Raw genomic sequence first — 24,558 nt, forward strand, 5'->3', positions numbered from 1 at the left:
TAACAATTTTTGTAGCCCCTAAAAAAGTGGCTAGTCACTGAAAGCTTTAACATAGTCCAACACTATGCTCATGAAATTTCTCTCTTAAGAGGTTTTTGCACCCTGTAATACTAAGCATTTCACATCAAATACATAAAATGAATCGGACATATTCGATTCTGAAATAGTACATTGCTTTTAGTTCTCAACTCAGATTTGAGTATATCAAACATGTGTGCGTACTCAGTTGCTAAGTCATGTCCAACTCTTTGAGGCCTCATGGACTGTAGCCCACCCAGGCTCCTCTATCCATGGGATTTCCAGGCAAGAATACTGAAGTGGGTTGCCATTTCCTTCTCCAGGGGATCTTCCTGACCCAAGGACTGAATGCACGTCTCCTGTATTGCAGGCAGATTCTTTACCACTGAGCTACCTGGGAAGTTCATATCCAACATGAGTACCACATAAAAAAATACAATGAAGATTTTAATACTGTACTGTTAATAATTAAAGGACCCACAGTCTAGGGACTTCCCTGGCAGTCCAGTGGTTAAGACTCTGCACTTCCAATGCAGGGGATGTGAGTTTGATTCCTGGTTGGGGAACCAAGAGCCCACATGGTATGTTGTGCTGCCACAAACTTAGGACCTCCATTCCAGCATGAATCCTAATTGGTAAGTCTGCCAACTTCAGGAAGGAAAACAGTTCCTGAAATACAAGCCATTAAACAGACAGGCTTCCTTTGTGGCTCAGCTGGTAAATAATCCACCTGCAATGTGGGAGACCTGGGTTCGATCCCTGGGTTGGGAAGATCCCCTGGAGAAGGAAAAGGCTACCCAACTCCAGTATTCTGGCCTGGAGAATTCCATGAACTGTATAGTCCACGGGGTCCCAAAGAGTTGGACACAACCGAGCAACTTTCACTTTTCACTTTCACTTTCAAACAGGCAGGCATAGGTTTTTTAAATTAAAAAATGCATACTTCATGACATTTTAAGATTCTAAACTTTCTTATATCCTTATGTTCTTTATCTTAGAAGTAATTAAAATAACGAATGAAACTGGAATCTAACTAAAAAGATATTGGTTAGTGTTAACTCTTATTGACAACATATATTAAATTGGTTCTCATATATGAAGTCTCCAAACTTCTAATAAAAATATTTAAAACACAGATCTACAACAAATTGTGTTGCAAATCAGGTTATCATTATCTTGTATAAACCATGAAAATTGGAATCATGTGAGCAGAAGGTTAGATTAATTCTCCATTCTCATTATAAGCACAGGTGTAGCACAAACACCATGTGAAATAACCAATTAAAATGAAAAAAAAAATCTGCTTTTTCATTAGCTGTCTTCACTGCATGACCAATCAGAAAATTATTTAATATTAATATTCTGCATATACCAAGAGTAATTTTCATAGTAACTAACATAGGTAAGACAGCAAAAATGCCTCTTTATCTATGGTATTATTCAAAATCTGCATTCTCTTAAAAGGAACTCTGATAACTTTTTTCAAGTTCTTTTATAAACATAATATTTTATGGATATATATTACTTATCTAAAAATAAGGAGAGTCTTTTTTAACAGATGAGAAGCCAAGGCTCCGAGAAATTAAGTGACTTATTTGAGGTTACATGTAACCCAAGAGATGTTAATAATTTGGCAAATGGTAGCAAGCATACCCCTCTCACCACCACAATGTCCTGACCAGAGCATGGCCACTACTGTGCCACCCATCTAGAATATTCTGGACTAGATATCTAAACATGAGCTGATTTTGAGCCAGTCACCACTGGCGACAACCTCACTGTTGAGTCCAGGAATAAGAATGACAACATTTTGGAGACTTTGGGATTTTGATGACTGTACTACTTGTGTATAAAGACCAAAAAAAAAAAAAAAGCTATGCCTAAGAAGACTCAGCAAATTGGGTTATCTATATTCCAAAGCTTGCCTCCTTCAAACTCATACATTCAGATTTCCAAAGACCAGTTCATGATAACCATCTCAGGTCTGAATCCATGACAGTTAACCCATGGGGCCGGAAAAGCCACCTATCAGGTTTGATCATCACCTAGCTTGGTCACTAACACGAATCCCCTCTCTCTGATATCCCTACCAGGTTGATGGGTAGCCTCTGCTAGACTTTTTTTTTTTTTTTTATTCAAGTATAGTTGGTTTACAATGTTGCATTAATTTCTGCTGCACAGAAAAGTGACTCGGTTATACACATATACCCATTCTGTTTCATATTCTCTTCCATTTATGGTTTATCACAGGATATTGAAAATGGTTCCCTGAGCTACACAGTAGGACCTTGTTGGTTATCTATTCTATATATGCTAGTTTACATATGCTAACCCCAGACTCCCAGTTCATCCCTTTCCCACTTCCCCACCCCCACCCCTTTCCTTGGCAACCACAAATCTGTTCTCTGGGTGCTGGACTATTTCTAATACAGCACTGGTCACCTTAACCGAGAGCCCACTTCCTCTACAGACACAATAACTGTTAGAAGGTTCTGTCTTACCTGATCTAAAATCCTTTCACCAGGACAACTTCTTGGGGGTAATTTAAACAATTCTAATCTCACTTCTTCAGATAGCCTTTCAAACATTAGAACTATAGCCACTGTGCCCCATAGGTCTCCCCTCTTCTCCCTAGGTTAAACATCCGTGATTCCTAACAAGTTCCTTCCAGAATGTGAGTTCTAGGATTTTGAGTCCACTCACCCCTTGGGCCACTCTCTGCTCAAAATGCTGAGTCTCTCTGCATGCCTCTGCGAGCAACACTAAATGCAGCGACTTCAGGCCTGCTCAGGTCCCCATGGAGAGAGCAAACATCTCACCCCAGCCTCTTAGTTAGGGCCCCCAGGTACAGGATGCTAGTTGCTTCTCTTTGGGTGGCAATAACCATTTGTTGTTATTCACAACACAGATGTGGGCTACCTAAAGGATATGTAGGTATATAGGTGGGAATCCTTTCATTAACTAAAAATTTTAAAACCTTGAAAACCTAAGGACACAGCATTTTATCCAAACTTCTTGACCACATTAGTAGATATACTTGGAAGTCCTCACTTTTGTAAACTTTAATTAAAAACAATATTTGTTTCAATATGATGGACATTATCAGTACGTGTAGGACATAGTAAACTCTCAGAATGCTACTGAATTATAATTCCTATACTTATATGAAATACATAGTATTATCTGGGGTCATGGTAGACATCTTTATCTGAAAATAACTGAATAAATAGCAAAATATTTTATTTTTAACAACAATACCACCTTTTCAATTCTAAAACCATTCCAACATTAGACTCTATTCAGTGTATTTTATGATTTTCCTTGAATGTCTTATATGTACTCTCTTTGGAATTAGCTATATACAGCAAGGTCATGTGTTTAGATGGCTTGTGTTGAATTCAGATAAGAAAACATTTTCCTTCTGGGCAAAGTAATAAAATGACATACTTGCTCCTCCCACTATAAGTCAAACAGAGGTCAGTTCCCCCATCCCTGTATCTGTTTAAATAAACTGGTCCAGCTGTTTGTTTCCAAAATGCCCTTTGACCTTGTGTCTCATCCTCCCTGCTTTTGTGACAGAATGCTTTACTTTCCATTGTGGAATATTCTAAATTATCAAGAATCTTCTAAACACTAAGAACCAAAAAAAGATCTTTGGGTTTTATGTAAACTCACATGAACATATTCCCTTCTAAAACACTGTCATTTTAAGAAACATTAGTAAAATAGTTATTTTAAACTCATATGTATGAATACATAAATACATATTAGAGCTTGAACATAAGAAAAAACAATGTTTTTGAAGAGAAATGAAGAGGATGACAAAAATTCCAATCTGAATGTACAATAAAAAATACATTCTTCAATACCCATAAAATAGTTTAAGATGAAATATATCCATGAAATACACACAATCTTTGGAATTTTCCATATTGATAAGGTGATTTTTAAAAAGCTTATTTGTTTAAAGATGTAAAAGAAACTTTTAGAATTTTATATTGATGTCCAGGCATTATAGTCCTTAAAACACAGATATATAATGTCAGGAATACAATAACAGGACAGTTTGCTTTTCTTACTCATTAAAATAGTTTCACACCTTGGCTCAATAGAATGATGCTCAAATTTGCCACAGATTGGGCATTTTACAAAGTAATCCTTTTAGTTAAGTATTCTTTAAGGTTGAGAAACATCCTGTTTGCATTTCCACATTTCATTCCAAACATCAAGGTATATGTTTTTAAAAATCCCGTTTTGCTTTGAAAACAGTCTTCTTTTGTGAAGTACTAAGAACTGGACACCTTGTAGGTGGTTGAAAACTGAATTAGAGAAAGAATTCTTAAATTTCCTTTTTTCATGGAATCATGGATTAGAATTTCCTCCTGTGACCAAATGGTCTCCTTTCTCAAAACAAGAAGTTTTACAAAGGAAAGGAAGATAATGGATTGGCTTTAGAGCTTTATTCCATGTCAAAATAAACAGAGGTGTATTTCTTTTTACCTAGTTATTTGTTTAGAACTCAAGTCCTATTAAGGGGCCAGTAGGAAGTTGAAAGGGGAGCAAAAGTCTTAAATATCTGAGACATGGGATCATCTAAAAACCGAGTTTTACCATCTGCATTTTTTAAAAAATAGGAATCAGACAAGGAGAATGGAAGATGAACCCTGAGTTATGCTAAAAAGAAATACAGGAAGTTTTGCTCTATTCTTTCTTGTCTCTGCCCTTAGATGTTTATTATTGGACTTTTTCTCCCCGCTTCTGTTAATTCCACCTATCTCCTTTATTCTTCATCTTTGGATACGTGAATAGTTTTCCGAGCCAGATCTGGTAGCACCGCGTTCTAAAGTTGACCTTTGTCCATTGGTTTATCCTCCACTCCCTGACCAGGTTCCTTTCCACAAAACTGGATTCTTAAATGTAGTCTTCTCTTGGTGCGAACTGGAGGGGTGGCCAGATCATAGTGGACATCCTTTAGGCCCAAACACCAGGTTTATTTGCCCAGTTCCACAGGCAATTTTCCTACATGGCTTCGCCCTATTCCTATACTCTTACACCTTTGGTCCTCCACAATACTGACAAAAGGAAGGAAAAACTACTTGCTTACTCTCAAAAATATAATTTTCACCTTTACTCAATTCTACTCCCCCGTGCTTACCACCCTACTTATTCACTGATGATTAAGGGAGACTGTCTTTTGTTATTTTAGCATGCCACAGCTTATTCATGGAAATCAAAATAAAATTCTCACAAAATACTGTGGTTTCTAAACAACGACATGACTCTCAGTCATCTCCAAAGAGCTTCTTGCCAATCAGGTATAAGCGACTAGCCAGCAGAAAGGTAGGTATCCATTTAAGTATGGAGAAATGCCATTCTATAATACGTACCCTTCTTTGTTCAAGAAGCTAAAATTATTAACTATTAAGAAAAAATTTCATTAAATAATAGGATATGTTAGTAAAAATGCCTTCTATACCTATACTATCCATTAAAGAAAGTATTAATTATATCATCTTGATTAATATTTAGGTATACTTAAGAATACTTACATATATATTTAATAATAAAAATTAATGCCATGCCTTCTTAAGTACTGGTGATTTCTTCATGAACTGTTCTTTATTCAATTAAATATGAACAACATGCAAGTATAATATTTAATTGCTATATAATTCATTTTACTTATATTCATTGCTATAAATATTTTTAAGGGCAGAATTAAGTCTTGTAAAATAGCTTCTAATATAAGTTACCATCTTGGAAAGTAGTTGCTGAATTCCAGAATTTTGTTCTTTCTTTTTCCATGAATTTTCTTATGAAGCATTTCTTTCAACTTTATCAGAGTCATTTAAAGAAAACTACATATACGACTCTTTTTTTTTTTTAAGTCAGCATTTCCTAATAACTTTAAAGCCTGTTTTATAAACAAACCTTTCAGGGAATGAATTCCAGCTATCTCCCACATAACACTCTGTTCTTTTAAACAAGAATTTCACTTCAAAATCTTTTGTTGGAATTCTCTATTTTAGATTTACATTTACTTATTGGATTTAATGATCCGTAACTGGCAGGCTTTAGGGTCCAAGCCTTCCACACTCCCTTTCTTTGTGAAGTAAAATTTCATGAAACATGATTTTTAGACGCTCAAAAAAGTTGACTCAATCTCAAGTCAAACCTTATGAAATCATGTTTTTAGCACTGTCTTCCAGTTTCTCAACCTCCTCCAGGATCCGACAGTTCCAGGACTGCAATACATCATCTGTGCGTCTGGGGTTGGGGGAGGTGAATGAACGGGAGGGAAGAAGGAAGCACGTGTTTTGCTCTCCTTCTACTCTAGAAACATAGTATTGGAATTCGTTCAAATCACAATAAGCCCATCCATCAGAGGTCTGAAAAGGTTCCCCTTCTCTAGAAGTGATAGGTGTATTTGTCAAACTACTCTTAAAAAAAGCTGAAACTAAGAAAGTTGAGAAAGTTAATCACATATAAAATTTTCTTCCAAGCAACTAGTGAAAAAAAGAAGTCGCTAATTAGTTGAAAATTGTAATGCAAAGTAAAAACAAAATCCAAGCATCATTTTGGACTTTATAAGTTGAAATAGCTTGCAAATACATCATCACTTGGTTATATATTACAGAAAGTTTTCCTTGAAAGCAAATTGGAAAATGATTTTCTTCACTCTAAAAAAAAAAGCAGCAGCTCAGTTTGCTAAATCCTTTAATCTGAACTGAATTCAAAGCAAGGGTGCCTCCCTTAGGGGGGGAATCTCTATTTCCTTTGCTGTCTTCTAGATCACTAAAACCTTAGGCTCCAAACCCAGTGGAATGAATTATAGGGATGTATCACTAGACTTAGCATAAGAAATATCCATAGTTATACATATCTATATGTATACATATACATATGTTATTACATATACATATAAATATCCGTAGTTATACATACTGTAAGTATCCACATAAAGCATAAGGAACAAAATAGCATTTATAAAATATTTACTTACAAGTGACAGACAAGTTACCAAATTTGATTTTGTTTAACCTAATAAATATTTTTAAAGTGGTTAACTTAGAGTATGTGAAATTAGAGTGATTATTAGCACAATGTATAAACAATAGGATAATCTAGGATAATACAGCAAAACCTCTTTTACTAACAAAAACCTAAATTAGGTACAATAATATCTTTAAATAACAAATGTGTCTATTTAAGCTGAATCATATAAATTCTCATTTTCCCATATTCACAAAAGTCAATAAAATTGCATCTTACTAAACATCCCTTAATTACAGAATAAGTACACAGTTATTTAAACAAGTCTTAATGTTCTGTCAATTTCCATTATAAGTAGGATAACCAGATAATTTATCATCTATGCTGGGACACTTTTAAGACTAAAGGGACATTAGGGACTTCCTTGGTTGTCTAGTGGTTAAGAATCTGCCTTCCAATGCAGGGGACATGGGTTTGATCCCTGGTTTGGGACCTAAGATCCCACATGACTCAAGGCAAACCAAATCAGAGCATCACACCTACTAAGTCCACATGCTCTAGAGCCCACACACCACAAAGAAGATCCAGCACAGCCCCCCCCCCAAAAAAAAAAGGAGTAAAGAAAAGTTACTGATAATTATGCTGGGCACCAGGCATAAACTGTGAATGTCCCAAGGAATCAGGGTGTATGTGTTACCCTAGTAATCAAATATTCACTTTTTTCCCAAAATAGAATTTCCCCTGAATGACTGGAACTGAAACTCTTTTGTGTTAAGTGACCAGCCAAGCATGCATAAGGTATTCTAGAATCCTAGTGCCAATCTGGAGAATCTTTCGGCTCTTTCCTTTCTCTAGAATCTCTCCTTTATTTGCCTCCACACTCCAAGCCTTCACTAATTAAATTTCCCTTAGCATGAGTCTCCACTCATGCTAAGGGAAGGTATATAAAAATTTAGCTTGATTTCTTTTTTCACCTCGTTACAGATTAGGTTTTACCTGAATGGAGGCCTACTGTCTATTCCTTAGAATGTTCACTGTAACTTCTGTTTCAATTAGTAACGTTTGAAACCTAAGCTTTACGTACTGTATATCAATATGTAACCTGTAGGTCCTTATATGTAAATAGATCCACTTGAAAAGGCAAAAGCTCTCAATTGAGGGACATGACAAAATCTTTCAAATGAGGACAATAAAGCCAACAAAATGACCTCCTCATGGAACTTGTCAAATCTTTGAAAAATGCTTATGGTCATCAAAGTCACACTGGGGAAAGTTCAGAGAATGTACATTTCACTTCTGAGCTGCCATCCTTTCCTTTGAACACCACTGCTCCTAATTATCACAGTCAAAATACTGGCCAAGGACAGGAAGAGTGAGAACAGTGTCCAGTGGAAAGCATATGACAACTGAGTAGGAAAACTGCCACTTGCTGGTTCTGAGATTATAGCAGTATTTAGGTGATGGAACTGTGATGATCAAATGGGTGAATGTTTATGGAAGTTTGCTGAGGATACTGTCATTATGATTCTCAAAAGTATCTAATGGTACAAAAGCTTACAAACAAATTCTTAGGCCAGCAAAAGATGGAAACAACCCAAATGTCCATCAATGAATGAACTAATAAAGAAAATGTGGTATATCCATACGATGAAATATTATTCAGTCATAAACAGGAATAAAGTATGGCATATGCTTCAAAGTAAATGAAACTTGAAAATATAATGCTAAGTGAAGGAAACCAGTCATAAAAGACCAGAGATATCATGATCACATTTATATGAACTGTCCAGAATAGGCAACCCATGGGTAGAGGAGTCTGGTGGTCTACAGTCCATGGGGTCGTAAGACTCAGACACAATTTAGTGACTAAATCACCATAGAGACAGAAAGTAGATCTGTGACAGAGTTGGGGATGGAAGTATGGAGCATGAGGGGTAGAGGGTTTCTTTTTGAGGTGATGAAATTGTTCTCAAATGGACTCTGAGGATGATTGCACATATCTGTGACTATACTTAAAACCACTGAACCACTTTAAACGAGTAAATTGCATAGTTTGTGAATTATATCTCAATAAAGCTCTTAAAAATACATAATGGGACTTCCCTCATGGCTCAGGGGTAAAGAATCCTTCTGCCAATGCAGGGGACACTGGTTCAATCCCTGATCTGGGAAGATCCCACATCCCACAGGACAGCTGGGCCCTGTGCCACAACTACTGAACCTATGTGCTGCAACTCCTGAAGTCCATGTACCTAGAGTCCACGCTCTGCAGTAAGAGAAGTTACCACAGTGAGAAGGCTGCGATACAAAACTAAGGAGTATTCTCTGCTGGCTGCAATAGAGAAAGGCTGTGCACAGTAACGAAGACCCAACACAGCCAAAAAAAAAAAAATCAACTAATTAAAAAGAAAAATACATAATGGTGGACTGCAGGAGACACTGAAGCAGGAGTCAGCCCCCTCCCCGCCTCTAATTAAGAATGTAACATCGCAAGGCCCTGAGCCTCATCTGTCAAAGGATGCTACAATCCCATCCAGACTTGGACTCTGTGGTTCTGTTGCAGTGTTTCTAAAATTTTAATCCATGCTCCCTTTGATAAACTTCAAAAATCTCCTATCTCTTTGTTAACTTACTATTTCAGGAGAAATAGCATGACAAAAATCAAGTTAATTCTTAAGATGCTTTTTTATACTACATTCACTCAGAATGATTCTGATCTGTCTTTTCTGGCCACTCCCTCCAGCCACTACTTGGCCTTGAGGATGGGAATCCTAGCCATAACCCATCGCACTGTCCATTCTGTACACAATCCTGCCAGGTGACCAGCCGTGGGGGCTGAGACCCGACATCTTTGGATCCACACAATTCTTTCCATTAGCTTTACAATATTTCCTCCTCCCTACCCTTTCCAAGTACGTATGAATTCTGACTCAAACTAGAGATCAAATACAGTCAACTGTAGCAGATGTTCTAGTGATACAGGCCAGCAAAACCCTTCAACTAGACAACAACCCTCAAAACTATTCATTTACATTCAAATCAGCATCCTAAAGTAGAACATACTGGAAACTTAATTATTTGTTTTTAATCATGGTGCATTTAATTCCATCCTTTGGCAATATATTATTCTTGAAAAATAGTGACCAAATCAATAGAATGCCAGACATCTCCCATGACAGGAAGTACATTTTTGAGCTAAGTTACATTTGGAATCCAAGACCAATAATTCCCATGGGCCTGAAAGAGTTAATGTATTTGCAAAAGGAAGTACTTTTTTCCTTCTTCGGTGACAGGATCTAATTTTACGAGGCATTAGGTCCTTCAGCCACACTGGTTAAGAGGGTAAAAGGGAAAAGGAGTTCTCAAAGATGGGAACCGATTAAGGTATTTTTGCTTATTTGTTATTGTTCAGGTGTCTAGAGCCCAACAGAGTTCATTATTTCCCACATTAATGGGTCAGGTTTAAAGACCTCATAAGAATGGACATAAAATCAGGAGGAAAATACCCAAAGACCATGAGGGCATGGAGTGTGACAGTCCTGTACTTGCCAAAGTTACAAACATCCATGCTGTTGGCGTGTTTTTGTTAGATTTTTTTTTTTTTATATTCTCTTGCCCCTTAAAAATTAAAGAAAGAAAGAAAGAAAAAAAAACCACCCTAAGTGTCTACACAAAGTGTAGTGTCTACTGCAGGCATTTGCCCATCAGAACCATGCAGATCCAAGACCACATTTGCCCTCAGAAGCACTTCCGTCCCAGCACCCCTGCCTCCTCTCCATTTTTGAGAAAACTGTCTTATTTAACAAGAAGGCAACATTTGCCCCATTTTTTACTGTTTCAGACTGCCTCTTTAACCACTCAGAAATGCTGTTTGCTTCATGTAGGTGCAGCCTGAAGCCAGAGGGTGATGTAAGCGCAAGGGGAGAGGGGGTCTTCTCTGTGGGCACAGCTCCGGGGCCCAGTGCTCAATGGTTAATCACCCAACACCAGCCCCGGCAACTGTTGACACAAAATAGGTGGAGATCAGGTCTGTGCAAGCAGAAAATACCAGAAAGGCAAACTATATGTAAACACACTTAAGACAGATTTGACAAGAATAGACCTCAACCTGACTTGCTAGGAAACTCCTCAGGCTGGGAGCTTCAGTTCCTCTACTGAGGAGGCTTCCCCTGACAAAGTTTCCTTTGAGAAGAGAAAGAGTAACATTTTCAAAACTAAAAAGTTCACAGAAGTCAGCGGAGACATGTGTCCCCTTGATTCACACAGTGTGAGTTTCGAATCTGCTCCTACATGCAGGATTTATGTAATGTAATACAGTTCTTGCAAGTACTTCTGGACCAGAGCCAAACGAGAGAAAGAGAGAGAGGGAGAGAAACAGAGAGAGAGAGGGAGTGAGGGAGAGAGGGAGGAAAAACCAGCATGTGCAAACAACCACAATTCAAAAAGTTATTTCTCTTGACCTATAAAACTCATGCAAAGAAGCAAATGGATAATGCTTAAACAGTCTTTTAATCTTATCTAACTGACACCTGACAACCCATTACTTATAGATTATTAATGCACCCACTAAAAAGTTTGTCATGTACAAAATCACTAGAGAAAAAAGATTGAATGCCTGAGGAAAAAACAAATTTTACTGTACAATAACTTCAGAAATTCCAAGCCTATTATCTGTCATGCCCTTCACAGACTCAGAGCGCACTGCTAAAAACAACTGATTTATCTTTATTATGGACCCAAAAGTGACAGCACGCATGTTTTCCACGTCTTGCGATAATGTTTAATTTCATCTCGTTTTTATTTTAAGGGCTAGATTTGCTTATTTAAGATGAAGAAAAGTAACAACTTTTTAATGAATAATCCTTTTCGTCTGTTTATCAAAGGCCCTGTTGTGTGGGTTTTTTCTTTTTTTTTTTTCACTTCTAATGTAAAACGGGAATAAAAATCAGTTTCAGAACATTCACCTTGCTTCCGTTCACTTTTTTACACTATCTAGAATATTAGGGCTGGAAGAGGCTTAGAGTCCCACCGATTCCTCAGCCCTACCCATCCATTTAAGGCAGAGGAAGCTGTTGCCCAGGGAGACAAAGGGAGTTGATCAAGGACATGCATCTAATTGGTGAGGAGTGGGGACAGCAGATGACATGTTTGGACTCCAAATGTTCTTTCCCCTGCATATTCCCTTCCCTGATTCCCTCTATGTAAATGCTATGTTGTCATGAGGCTTTCATGGGAATTTGTCCCTTGTCTGTGAGTTGCTCAGTCGTGTCTGACTTTTTGCGACCCCAGGGACTGTAACCTGCCAGGCTCCTCTATCCATGGAATTCTCCAGGCAAGAACACTGGAGGGGTTGCCATTTCCTCCTACCGGGCATCTTCCTGACCCAGGGATCAAATCCAAGTCTTCTGCATTGCAGGCAGACTCTTTATCCTCTGAGCCACCCTTAGACCTGTGGGTGCTGGAACTTTTCTCCTTGACCAGGGTGCCTCTCAGCCCATTTCCCACACTCTCTGCAAGGGAGTCAGCTCTGAGAACAGTGCTTGATGGTTAATGACCCAATGGTTAATCACCCTCTGCTGGCTGGGTGACACCCCAGGAGTTCCTGCTTAACTAGGACTTGCACCAAGCCCTACTGACCTCCAAACCATGTTCAAGGTCAAGCACCAAGCCACTGGTTTCACTGCCTTGAAAGGGATGTTGAGGAACACTGGGTTCATGATGGAATCAGTCTCCCAGCTCACTCTTCTCTGTGCCTTGCTTGAACCCCAACCCTAAGTGGTCCCGAAAGCATCCTCAGGTCAATACCAACTCTAAGCTCCAGACGTCACACTCTTGTCCTGAAAAGCTGAGACTGGCTTTGAATGTTAGCTGGAGGAGAAAAAGCAGATACACAAAACAGTGTTTGGACTTTCTAATCCATCTTCCCACAATCCACCCCTTCCTGTTTCTCTTCTCACCTAGACTCAGGGTCCTAGTCTGGTGGAGGGGGCAGGGTTTTTCCACGTGGTGCAGTGGGCCAATACCTACCCTTTCGTGAGGAGTTTCCATTTTTCCTAGTATTAGCCATCTGATTGAACACAGCGAGGAAAACCTCTGAGTAAACTAAGGAAAAAAACCTATAACAAAGTATATTTCACAGACTGCAGAGTCATTTTCAAAGAGGCTTGTTTGCTGGAAATTTTTTAAAATCTGCAGACAAAAGCAGCATCTCCGTTGAACTCCTAAGACTCTCTGACATGACAATACCTGAAGGTTTCAAATTCACAGCTCTTTTCCCTGCGAACTATTTGCTCAGCTTTCCTAAATAATACCCTGCCTGCCTGGCGCCTTGCCAGCTCTGTCTGAGGCAATATACAAGCTATACATTTTTTGACTGATTTCAATATTTTCTCATGGGCAACTAGACAGTATTTTATCTAGTGAGTATTACTGATTGCTCTAATCTAAGCCCAGAGTAAGCTCCTGTAAAGGTAATATTATTAGAATTGACACTCAAGGTGAAAAGCATAGCAATTAACTATGGCTTGGAGAACAACAACCCATTCCAAGAGATGCTGGAGAGCTGTTCTATTTGTGTTTCCTTCTCTTCCTCCTTCTTTTAAAAATACTGCACCTGTTACTCCATTGATCAGTTAGGAAGTCTACCTTAAATGTAGGTTACACTTGAATTCTCAAGGGAAATAGTTAGGCCACCTGCTTAATAAAATTACCTCTTACGTGTGAAGTGGTTCCATCCCTAGGTGATTCCTAGGCAAGGAAAATCACTGTATACTCTGCACTCTCATTTTGTAGTGAATAGGAGACAAATGACCCAGCACTCCTTGCTTGGTGCTCTCTTTTTTCTTTTTACATCTGTTTTCCTTGCTTTTGTGTCATGCCTCTGTTTAGTTTTATTGACAAAACAATCTGTGCCTAATGTTTAAACAACATCTGTAAAATGTATTATTAAATTATGTTGGAAGAAAAAGCAGAGCAATTCTATGAAACCTTGTGACCCCCTATTGATTTTTAGATCTCAGAAGTTGAAAGGATAATTTGTGAATGTTTTAACATTTACATCTACACAGGTACCTGTATTTATAGAATCTTTGATTACTTCTAAAAGTATTTGCTACATTATTACCATAATTCAGAAAGAAACTTGACCTTTTACAGTTGAATCTGTTTATTATAATAAGAGAGATCCTATTAGAAAAATAAGTTTACATTTTTACCTACCAATGGCTGAAACCTCCAAAGATAACATACTTCCCCTGCCACTGGTAATCAATGGGAAGTGATGCCTGAATGCTTTGTAGTTTTGAAGACAACAAATGAAAAAACTAGGAAAATCTGGTATGTGTACTAAATCTGAGAACTTGAAGAGCTATGATGGTTCCGTAAAGTGTCATCTTGGAGTTCCCATGTTCCCTGAAATCTTAGGCACTCTATTGATGGAGAGGGATTCTTCTGTCCACATCAACACTGTATTTCTTTTAACTATGTATTTTGCACCTAAAACCCACTGCCCTCTGAGAGACAACAGAGTAATCATGGAACATTAGGCCTTAATGGGAAAGTGCACAGATGAGAAGGGCTAAACAAAGGCAATGTAACATTTATTCAGTACACTCTAGGCTAGAACTCTGCTGAGGCAGGAGGCATCTGAGGCATGCAGCAAGTAAGATACAATTGCAGGCACAAGTTTTCATCATATGGAATTCCCAAGTCTGCAACATGGCTGTGAAAACATATAAGGGAGCCTTTATTTGACCATTCTACACTCATATTTTCAATATAAAAGAATAAAGTTGGTGTATTCAGGAGAGAAAAGAACCCAGTATTGACATTGTGCATATGTGTGTTTGTTTTCTTCAAAGTTCTGCCTTCATATGAACAGGTCTACATAACCATCTAATCTAAAAATTTAAGAAGTTTCCACCTAAATGACAGTCAACATATTAGTAATAGTTTTACCCTGATATAACTGAAGTATTTATTGCAACCAGAACAACAATGAAAAAACAATAAGACAAAGGCATCAAATGCTATTATTTATCATTTTTGGCTCAAAACATAATTGGGAGTGAGAGAGCAAAGGAAGAAGACACACACATTTATAGCACACATTATTAATATATTTTTAAAATTATTATGCTTTAAGTCAAAGTCTACCATAGAATGCTAGTAGATAGAAATGTTTAGGCCATTAGTTATGGAGGTTGATTTTTTTAAAAAACATGCGGTTACCTCAAATAGTTGGATAATTTAGGTAAAATATTTTTACCCAAATTATTTGCATAATTGCCTCAATTCTCAAAAAATGTCTTGGCATAGATTTTTGCTACAATGTCTCATCTAATAAATGTCACATTCCATCCCAGAGCCCAATTCCTACAAAGTGCTAGTACCAACCATTTTACGATTTCTCCTGTTTGTACTCTGATACATAGACCAAACACACAAGTTAAAACTTATTTCTTTTAATTCAAATTTTCTCTTAATCAAATCTGTCTTGTTGTTTTACATTTAAATTCTCCCTGTGATCCCCTCTCCCCACCAAATCCCATCTGCTTTATCCTTAGTCAGCCAAGGCAGGTAGTATATATTACTTATGTCAATTAAAAAGGCGTAAAATTAGTTCAGAGAGGGAATGAAAGAATTATTACAATGCATCAAACTTTTCTCATCTCATTTTTCTGTCAAAATCTAACTTTAAGCTGCATCAGCCAGGGTTTCTATGACAAGCTAACAACTCAACAGGAGTTTATATTTTTCATACTCATATTGTGTATTTCAATACATTACGTTGCTGCCAATAATTATGACTGATCTACACCCAACCTGCCCTTCAGCATCTTATTACATCTCTTCAACAGTGACTCATAGTTTGTACAAAATGTACATGTGTGTTAACAAGTCTTAAAAAATCCAAAAAGGAAGACACACAATTTTAAATGTGCTTAAATGAAGTGAAAGGGAAATGCTAAAATACTTATGAAGTGGTTTTTTTTTTAATTATTATTTCCAGAGTGAGGTAACGTGGGCTTGATGTTCAATACGGGAAAAATATTTACAGGCTCTCAAAAAAACTTTGTATGATTTTTTTACTACGATAAAGAAAAATGAGCTCCACTTAGTGTTGTGTTCTTTCATCTTCAAGTCTGCCATCATCATTTAAGATTCTCTCGCATCTTGGGTTTCAATAGAGTGCCATCTGGGTTTCCCCATTTTTGCCTCATATTTGCAACTCAAAGTCCAGAGAAAAAGAAATCAGTTATCCGTTCCATAAAAGGAGAAGGTTTGGATGAAAAGTAATACACCGTTAAAAATTCAAATCAAACGTGGGAATGTCATTATTCACCGAATTTAAAAGAAACAACTTCTCTTACAACTTTCAGCTACTGGAGGGGAATTTCTCTACCACAGTGGCCCTCAGTCTTTTGGTCACCAGGGGCCCATTTGGTGGAAGACAATTTTCCACGGACCGGTCAGCAGCGGGTGGTTTCAGGATGATTCAAGCACAGTTGTGTTTGAGCTCCTGTGAGAATCTAATGCCTTTGCTGATATGACAGGAGGTGGAACTCAGGTGGTAATGCGAGAGATGGGGAGCGGCTGGAAATACAGATGAACATCTTGGCTCACTCACCCACCTCTCACTTGCTGCTGTGTGGTTTGGTTTCTAACAGAGGTTGAGGATCCTTGGTCCACCACAAAGCTGTTGTAGAGTTGAAACAATTGCCAAATGCGAAGCAATGAAGTGCCAGCAGAGGTCACTTCTCACTTCATACAGAAGCAGAGAGCCCGTGCACACTGCATGGTGCCAGGTGAGAAGAGAGTTGGGTTTACATCCCAGATTATAAGGAAAAGGGATTTTCAAGTTATGTGCCTGTGCAGAATTGAATATCACAGTGAAGTTTAGGGTAGAGTCTGCATCTATGTTGAAAAATTATTATCTGGTACGTATGATAACTTTTTAAAGTCCTTATTTTTCCCTCTTAATCGCAAAACCGCGGAAATCTGACTGTGACTACTGTGCAGAGACTCTATGAAAAGACAACCGTGCCCGGCTCTGTGCCACAGGAATGTCTGCCTGCCCTAGCACCCAGAGGAAATATCCCAGGAGGCTGTCTACCTGTAACAAGCAGCTTGTATTGGAATCTGTTCTCTGGTAACGATGTTTGTGGATAGAGTTTTCTAGCAACACTGAAGAGGAAGAGAGATGGCGTGTGTGATAGCTCACCTGAACGGGTAGTGTATTGCCTTGCTTAATGAGAACTGGCCCAGCCACTCCTTGGCCCTCAAAGGGGATCATTTCCCAGAGAAATAAATCTTTGTACAGCCTCCATTGTATTCAAATTGCGTCCTCATCTGTTTAACTTTTAAAATATGTAGGAATTTAGGAACGCGTGCAAAATGGATAGTCTGCCCTATAATACTGTCCAGAACAATTTGAAAGACAGAGTTCAAGTATACAGTATCAAGAATGTTGAAAAGTAAGATACAGCTGCAGGTATAAGAGGCAAACAAAAAACCCGCAGCAGCCACAAGACTCCCAGTAACATGCTCAGGTACAGCATGTCTTCTGTTGGTTCCTGATCCACTTCACTAAAAGGGCTGCAAAAATTGATCTCCCAAGGCCGCCATAAGGTCACTGAAATTGATAACCCTTACAAGCAATGCTTATATGGGTCTGTCTGTGTCTTGGAGATAGTGCACTTTGTAAATTAATCCTCCAAAGGCAAATATATTGTAAGTAGCTTGTTATCTCTAAAATACTAAATTGAAGAATACATGGGATTATATTGACAGAAATTACATTTTCTGTAATGGGGCTTAATATATCTGAAATCTCTCCCAAAGGCTCCCAGGCTCTCTAACAGAGAAGAGTCTGTTAATGTAGGTGCAATGGACATCAAGAACAAATTTATTCACCAAAATGGATTAGGCCATGTAATCAGAGATTCTGTAATATTAATCTTTGACACTTATTGAACAGAAAGAAACACTTCTGTCTGCAGACTGGCATTCTCAGTTCTCCTTTTTCCCCAATCAGGCTTTGGGCCTTTTCTGGATTTTACTTCAAAGAGGATAAGGTTTCCCCATCATAAACACTAATCTAAAAATATTGGGACAATTAATTAGATACACTTAGTTTTAAAGGAGATCAGATTTCGATACCCTTCAAATATGACACTAGCTCTGGGTGATTATATGGACCTGGCTTTCAGCACAATCACAAAGGGTAATAAATCATACTTCCTCAAAGGCTGTTTGCCACACTGCTATACATTGAGTCAGAATATTGTTGGCTATCCTTGGTACATAATCTCAGCTTCTCTTCCAAATCAGGAATTTACACATTTACTTAGAAACAGTATTACACAACCCTGAGATATATCAAGTTTTGAATAGCTTCAAAGTAGAAACGCTTTTTTTTTTCTTTTTTCCATAGGGAGATAAGAAGGATGGAGTGCCCATCCTGGAATGCACTGTCTAACAAATTCTCAGTGAGCTTAGTTATTCAGCGAATTTAAAATCTAACAGATGTGACAGTGGAGTTTCTTGTTTCATAGAAACAAGGATATTACTCTTTCTATTGATCGTCCTTAAAGATTAAAAAAAAAAAAAACAAACACCTGAGACATTTACAGAGCCACAGCTAAATGAATTAAACACTTATTTTTACTATGCCTAAAATTTGTCAATTTATAAAGGAGGTGTAGAACAATACGGTGTTTTCTTTTCTAGCAAGTGCTAGAAAGAAAACTTTCTAATCTAGCAAGTGCTGTGGCTCATCCTGTGTTCTCACCTTTGGATCAACAAGCCACCAGGGAAAACTGGGTGTGTCTTCTTAATGCAAAACAAGAGCTGCAGGTTGCCAGAGGGGAAAGCAGATTGTGTGTAAACACAAAGCCAAATTACTTACCAATTGTTCACTTGAAGGATGGTGAGTCCCGTGTCTTGTGCCAACTGCTTTTTCTGTTCTTCAGAAGGGTAAGGGTGCTGAAAGAGGACAAAAAGGATGGGTGTATACCTATATGCTCCAAACACACAATGTGCACATCACAACAGGTGCAATGCTAGGTGCAAGGGATTCAATAATAAACACATATGCTCTGTTAAAAATAAAAAGATGTGTGCATCAGGCAATTTGAGGCGATTTTGTCAATAATGTAAATGTCTGCTGAGGTCTATAATTAAAGGTAAAAATGCTGAGGTGTGTCACTCTTATTAATGGAATACTACATCATCTAATTAACAGCAGTAAAAGACAAGCCAATTACAAAGATTAGTGAAGTGTATAAATAGCTACTTAGGATACTTGCAGAACCTTGATACGGAGTTTATTCTTTAACAGGTTTATTTGTTACAAACACAGAAAGTTCAATAGGATCTTCCTTGTATTTTACAGGATTAAAATAACAAATCCTTTTTGACCATACAAAAGTGTACCACCTTGACATAATATTTTTCTAGAACCACAGATTTCTAAAGCTGACCATTGGACCAACAAGCTCAGCCTAGGCCCCCAGAAAGTAAGCATTTTGTTAGCATCACATTCTCCTCTCAAAAAAAGCACCATGTTGCTGGATACCAATATCAAAGCTGCTGCTGCTGCTGCTAAATTGCTTCAATCGTGTCCAACTCTGGGCGACTGCATAGACGGCAGCCCACCAGGCTCTCCCGTCCCTGGGATTCTCCAGGCAAGAACACTGGAGTGGGTTGCCATTTCCTTCTCCAGTGCATGAAAGTGAAAGTGAACGCGCTCAGTCATGTCCGACTCTTCGAGATTCCATGGACTGTAGCCCACCAGGCTTCTCCGTCCATGGGACTCTCCAGGCAAAAGTTTTGGAGTGAGTTGCCATTGCCTTCTCCATATCAAAGTTGAAGTGGGTGTATTTAAAAAAAAAAAAAAACACTATTCATTTCAACTCTTCTGTAAAGCACAACCAAATGAAATTCTACCAAAGTTGGTTCCCTATCTGAATGTCAACATACTCTAGGATTCTGAACACAGGCCAATGTAGTAAGGTCAAAGACCAGAACATTTTGCGTGCGAAGAACAAGTCTCAGGAGTTAAGAGTGGACAAAAAATATTACATGATTAGATAATAAAATGAAATCCATACTTCTTGTAAAAATGTTTAGAATTCTACTAAGATTAGTTTGGGCACAGATACTTTCTATTTAATAGTCAACTATATCTAAGTTTGAAATATATATTTCTAAAGCCTGGGAGAGAAGCTGAGGACATGATTTCCATCTAGTTGAGACACTGACTATTTTGAACACTTCACCCCAATAAACTCTCCCAAGATAGAAACTGTCCTGATAGTCAACTTTCTCTTCTCTATATGAATAGGAAAGAGCACCCCAACTCTCCATTTTACTGTATGTGCCATCAGAAATTAAATTCTGGTCTATTGAATGTTAATTAACATAGCTTTCAATCTTATTAATAATGTCCGATTAGATGCTTAGAAGTCTCGTTAATGACCACTTCAATGCTCTTATATGTAAGTTTAAATATGTTCTATATCTATACACATGGGATTCGTTTGTGGCAAGCAGAGATGTAGCCATTTTTCCCATAAGCATTGTGACTTGATTGTCACTTAATCAATAAATACACAATTAGAATAAGGCTTTGCTTTCATGGAATATAGTGCTGCTCTCTTAAGAGCTTCGAGTATATTACAGACAAAGTGGTAATTAATCCCCATTATATCCCTTTGAGGGACATAAATGGAATCTATTGTCCCTCCCGTTTTACAGGTGAGGACACTGGCCCGGGGCTGGCACGATCGGCAGCGACCCAGGCATATTTCCTGCTTCCCATCCAGCATCTAAGCCTCTTCATGACAGAAGGGTGTGGCAAGGCCTTTCATAATCTCCATTCCTGTCCCCCTTCAAAAACCTCCATACACTCACCTTGCCTGCAAGAATCACCACCATCCAGCCCCACCCACCTTCTAGATGGTATCCTCTTCGCCTCACCCCACCTCACTTTCTGTTCAGCCATCTTCCGTTCTTCCAACACACCAAGTAGGTTCCTACTCGCAAGTTCCTACTCCAATGTCATTGTCAAGTCTCAACTCAAATGCCAAGCCCTACCCTCCCCACTCTCTACTAGCTTGCCTTATCATTCTCACACCATTCTCTCCACTTTATCCCCATAAAAGCAAGCATCACACTCAGAAACACCCATTCTGATTATTTCTTTCCTTGGTCATGTTTCTTTTCCCACTCATTTAAGCATCTCAAACACCCTCAAATTTCTCATTCACCATCCTCAAAGCCCAGACCTTCACATAAAGGAAACCAAATATTGATGAGACAAAGGAATGGCTCTAACTTGCCATGATACACAGATACTTTCCACTCAAATGCAACATCAAAATGTATGACAAGATTTTTTTCAAAGCCCATAGGAAGTATAAACAGTCTAATCCGAGATCCACAGCACTACTTTTCTTACTTCATTCCTAAAAGTGATAGCTACCCATTCTTTTCAAAGCAAAGTATATCACCTCCATAATCGGTGAAGATCATAGGTGACAATCACCCTACTCACTAGGATGCCAGTCATCACAAGCAAAATCTAATGATTGAACACTGACCTAAAAGCAATTCACTGCCCAAGGTTTAAAACACGACTCCTATTGCATAAATATTTGCCACACAATACAAGCCAAATGAAGGGTTTCCCAGGTGGGACAATGGTAAAGAATCCCTGCCAATGCAGGAGATTCAAAAGACATGGGTTTGATCCCTGGGTTGGGAAGATCCCCTAGAGTAGGAAATGGCGATCCACTCCAGTATTTTTGCCTGGGAAATTACATGGACAGAGGAGCCTGGTGGGCTACAGTCTATGCGGTTGCACAGAGTTGAACACAACTGAGCACAAAGCACGTATATATACATATAGTAGATCTACATCTATACTAGTTGAAAAACTACATAGTTATATATGACCCTATTAGATTGTATAAATTACACTGCTATTCACTAACCATGAGACTTTGAACAACAGATAACTTTTCCTTGATTTTATCATCTGGGAGTTCTCCAGGCTAGCAATTCTTAAGTAATACAAACCTGACTGAAATATGCAAATTTTAGCATCTAGTTGTTGGTACTATTTGCTATATAGGGTTGTATACTGATGTACCTAAGTCATTTCCAATCTATAACATCCTCTATAATATAATTTGCTTACAGTTTTGCCAGGTCTTCTTTCAGTGATTTTCGAAAGAATTAATAAACATGTCAATGGTCCCTCTTCACCACAGCTGAATGGTAACACCTTTTGCCCTGTCTTGTTAGTTGTGTTTTAATATTATGACCAGAACTGGATAAAAATTAATATTTATGCCATTTACCTTTAGTTACTTTGAAAATTGAGAATTGTCACAGTCATTTATTTGTGCTGTGTTTTCAAGAGTATTTTTGCATGCTTGTTTGTGAGCAAGTTTTACATAAATTCTTAGAAAGCAAAAGAGATTCACATTTTATTTATGCAAGGGGTGTCAGGAAAATTCTCTTTGGATCTTTAAAGTCACCTGAATCATTATAGCTTCAAAGAGCAATCTATGGCCTGCAAATTGTCAGTGCAAATTCAGATTGTTTCTTTACATCATGCAGTTTCTGATTTCATAATTTAAATATCATAAAATGAGAAAGTTCAACCCTTTTATTTTCCCCTCTGTCACTTTTCATGTGATCTGATTTTAAGTAATTGGAACAAACTGTGCCTAATTTCATGCAGCATAATTGCCAGGCAGCCTCAAGCTATGGAGACCCAGTACTCTGTCTCCATTAAACAATTTTCAGTTGTTCAGGATATATTTTTTTAATAGAAATGAACGAGCCTGGATGAAATTAAATATCACAATAATCTGGTCATTGTTAAGGGGAAAAAAGAGGTATCAACAAAATTCCTAAACCTTTGTCTATGGTAGGACAACTGGATATTTTTCTTTTTCTGATAGTTCTTGGACCTAGTGTCCTGCAAACTTTCCATTCCCTGAAAAAATAAAAATTCATATTTGCTAGAATCACATGAAAGCCACGGCTTCAGGTAGTTAATCCACACTCAGCCAAAAATTCACAAAGAAGGAGGCTTTTTAACTGAAATCCAGTATGTTTAACTATCTTAAATCCTAATCATCTTTACTAGATAAGCGTTTTCTGGACAGTATGAGTTACTCCTTTGTAGACTTAAAAAGAAAAAATGACTTGACAAAAACCCCACATGCCACAGGCAAGGCTGCTGTGAAAACATTCAAAGCCCAGTTTGCGTTCTGCCCATAGGGCTAGGGAGACCATGAGAAGGGCAAAGGTAGATGTCATTTTACAAAAGAGAGGAGGAGTGCCATTTTAGGAAGAAAATAGAAAATTTATTTCAAACCATTGCAACCACAGGGCTAGGCCCCCCTTGCCATTTTCCTGAACACCTTTGCTATTATGGCATCTAACCAGCAAGGACGCTGGTTGAAGAAAGATCAGTGGGTTCTCGTGAAGGAAAGAGGGATTGCACTTGCCAGATATACCAACCATCCTAATCACTGTGGGATATCAAAGCAAATTTGACCACAGTCCAATAGACGGTGACGGGAGACCTCTCCTTTGTTGTGTACATTAGCTTCCTGCCATTATCTCTTAAAAGCTTAATTATTTGCAAACAATTGATCAAGATGGGAATTTGAGAAAGGATATGCAAGGACCACTGGGAGAACTGCAACGCATTAAGAGAGCAAACAAAATTACCTTTAGATCTTACAATAAGAATTAACGATTGAGACGGGAGAGTGAGGCAGGGCAGTAGCTGCAAGGCTTCTTTCTGGAGTGTTTCCCATTTGATCTGCATTAACACCTCAGGAATGAGTGAAAGCCATAAAACAGTGATTATGTATGGGTAAAGCTGACCCTCCCTTCCAACATTAAACCTGCACACATGTATTAGGCTGGCTTCCCTGGAGAGAGCAGAGCTGCTGGACTCAGAGGGAAAACAAGTGGCTTGTGGGCAGTGGAACCCGAGCTAAAGGAAAGAACTCACTCAATGACCATCCTGATTTCAATAATCAACACCCTGTCTTCTTCCCCATCTCCTGCTGAAATAGACACTACTTGCCACTCTTCCTATGTTTCTGGAACTGCAGTGTGGCTTCTAATAATGACCTCGGATAGCAGTGATGGCTCAATAACCCCATCAAAGAATAAAATGATCCCCAGAGTATGTGTCCTGTGTAGTAGAAATAGAGGTTGTCTGGAAAAAAAAATCTAAAAATAGCTTACATAAAAATTAAGTCTGAACTGTCCTTTTACCAGAGAGAGAGGATAGAAAGTGACAGGAAGAAAATGGCAACTCTCTAAAGAAAGTTATCTCTGTCCAATTCCAATCTTGTGCTTGAGAATAGGGAGGGGGGTCCTGATGTTGGTTATCTGGTATTTACAAATTTACAACACACTGGAAGAAAACTTATTTCTTTAAACAATCCAGCCCACTCTTTGAGATGCGCGTTAATGGGAAAAGAAACTCTTCAGCACACACAGATGGAAAAT

The 24,558-nt window shown here is 38.2% G+C and overlaps 1 protein-coding gene across 28 annotated transcripts in view; it reads right to left on the bottom strand.

Moving 5' to 3' along the window:
- Nucleotides 1-24,558, bottom strand: part of MEIS1 (Meis homeobox 1) — a 143,704-nt gene that overhangs the window by 6,063 nt on the left and 113,083 nt on the right. For all 28 annotated transcript variants that reach the window (XR_015135870.1, XR_015135871.1, XR_015135868.1 and 25 more), the window contains one exon: nucleotides 18,920-18,996. Coding sequence is in view for 22 of the 28 variants with exons in the window: in XM_086323660.1 (XP_086179786.1) it covers nucleotides 18,920-18,996 (77 nt within the window). In the remaining 6 variants the exon portion in view is untranslated. The remainder of the gene's footprint in view (nucleotides 1-18,919; nucleotides 18,997-24,558) is intronic.

The sequence above is a fragment of the Bos grunniens genome, chromosome 11, assembly GCF_055505025.1.
Source record: "Bos grunniens cultivar Pamir isolate PY7600 chromosome 11, Bosgru_T2T1.0, whole genome shotgun sequence".
Taxonomy (NCBI): Eukaryota; Metazoa; Chordata; class Mammalia; order Artiodactyla; family Bovidae; genus Bos; species Bos grunniens.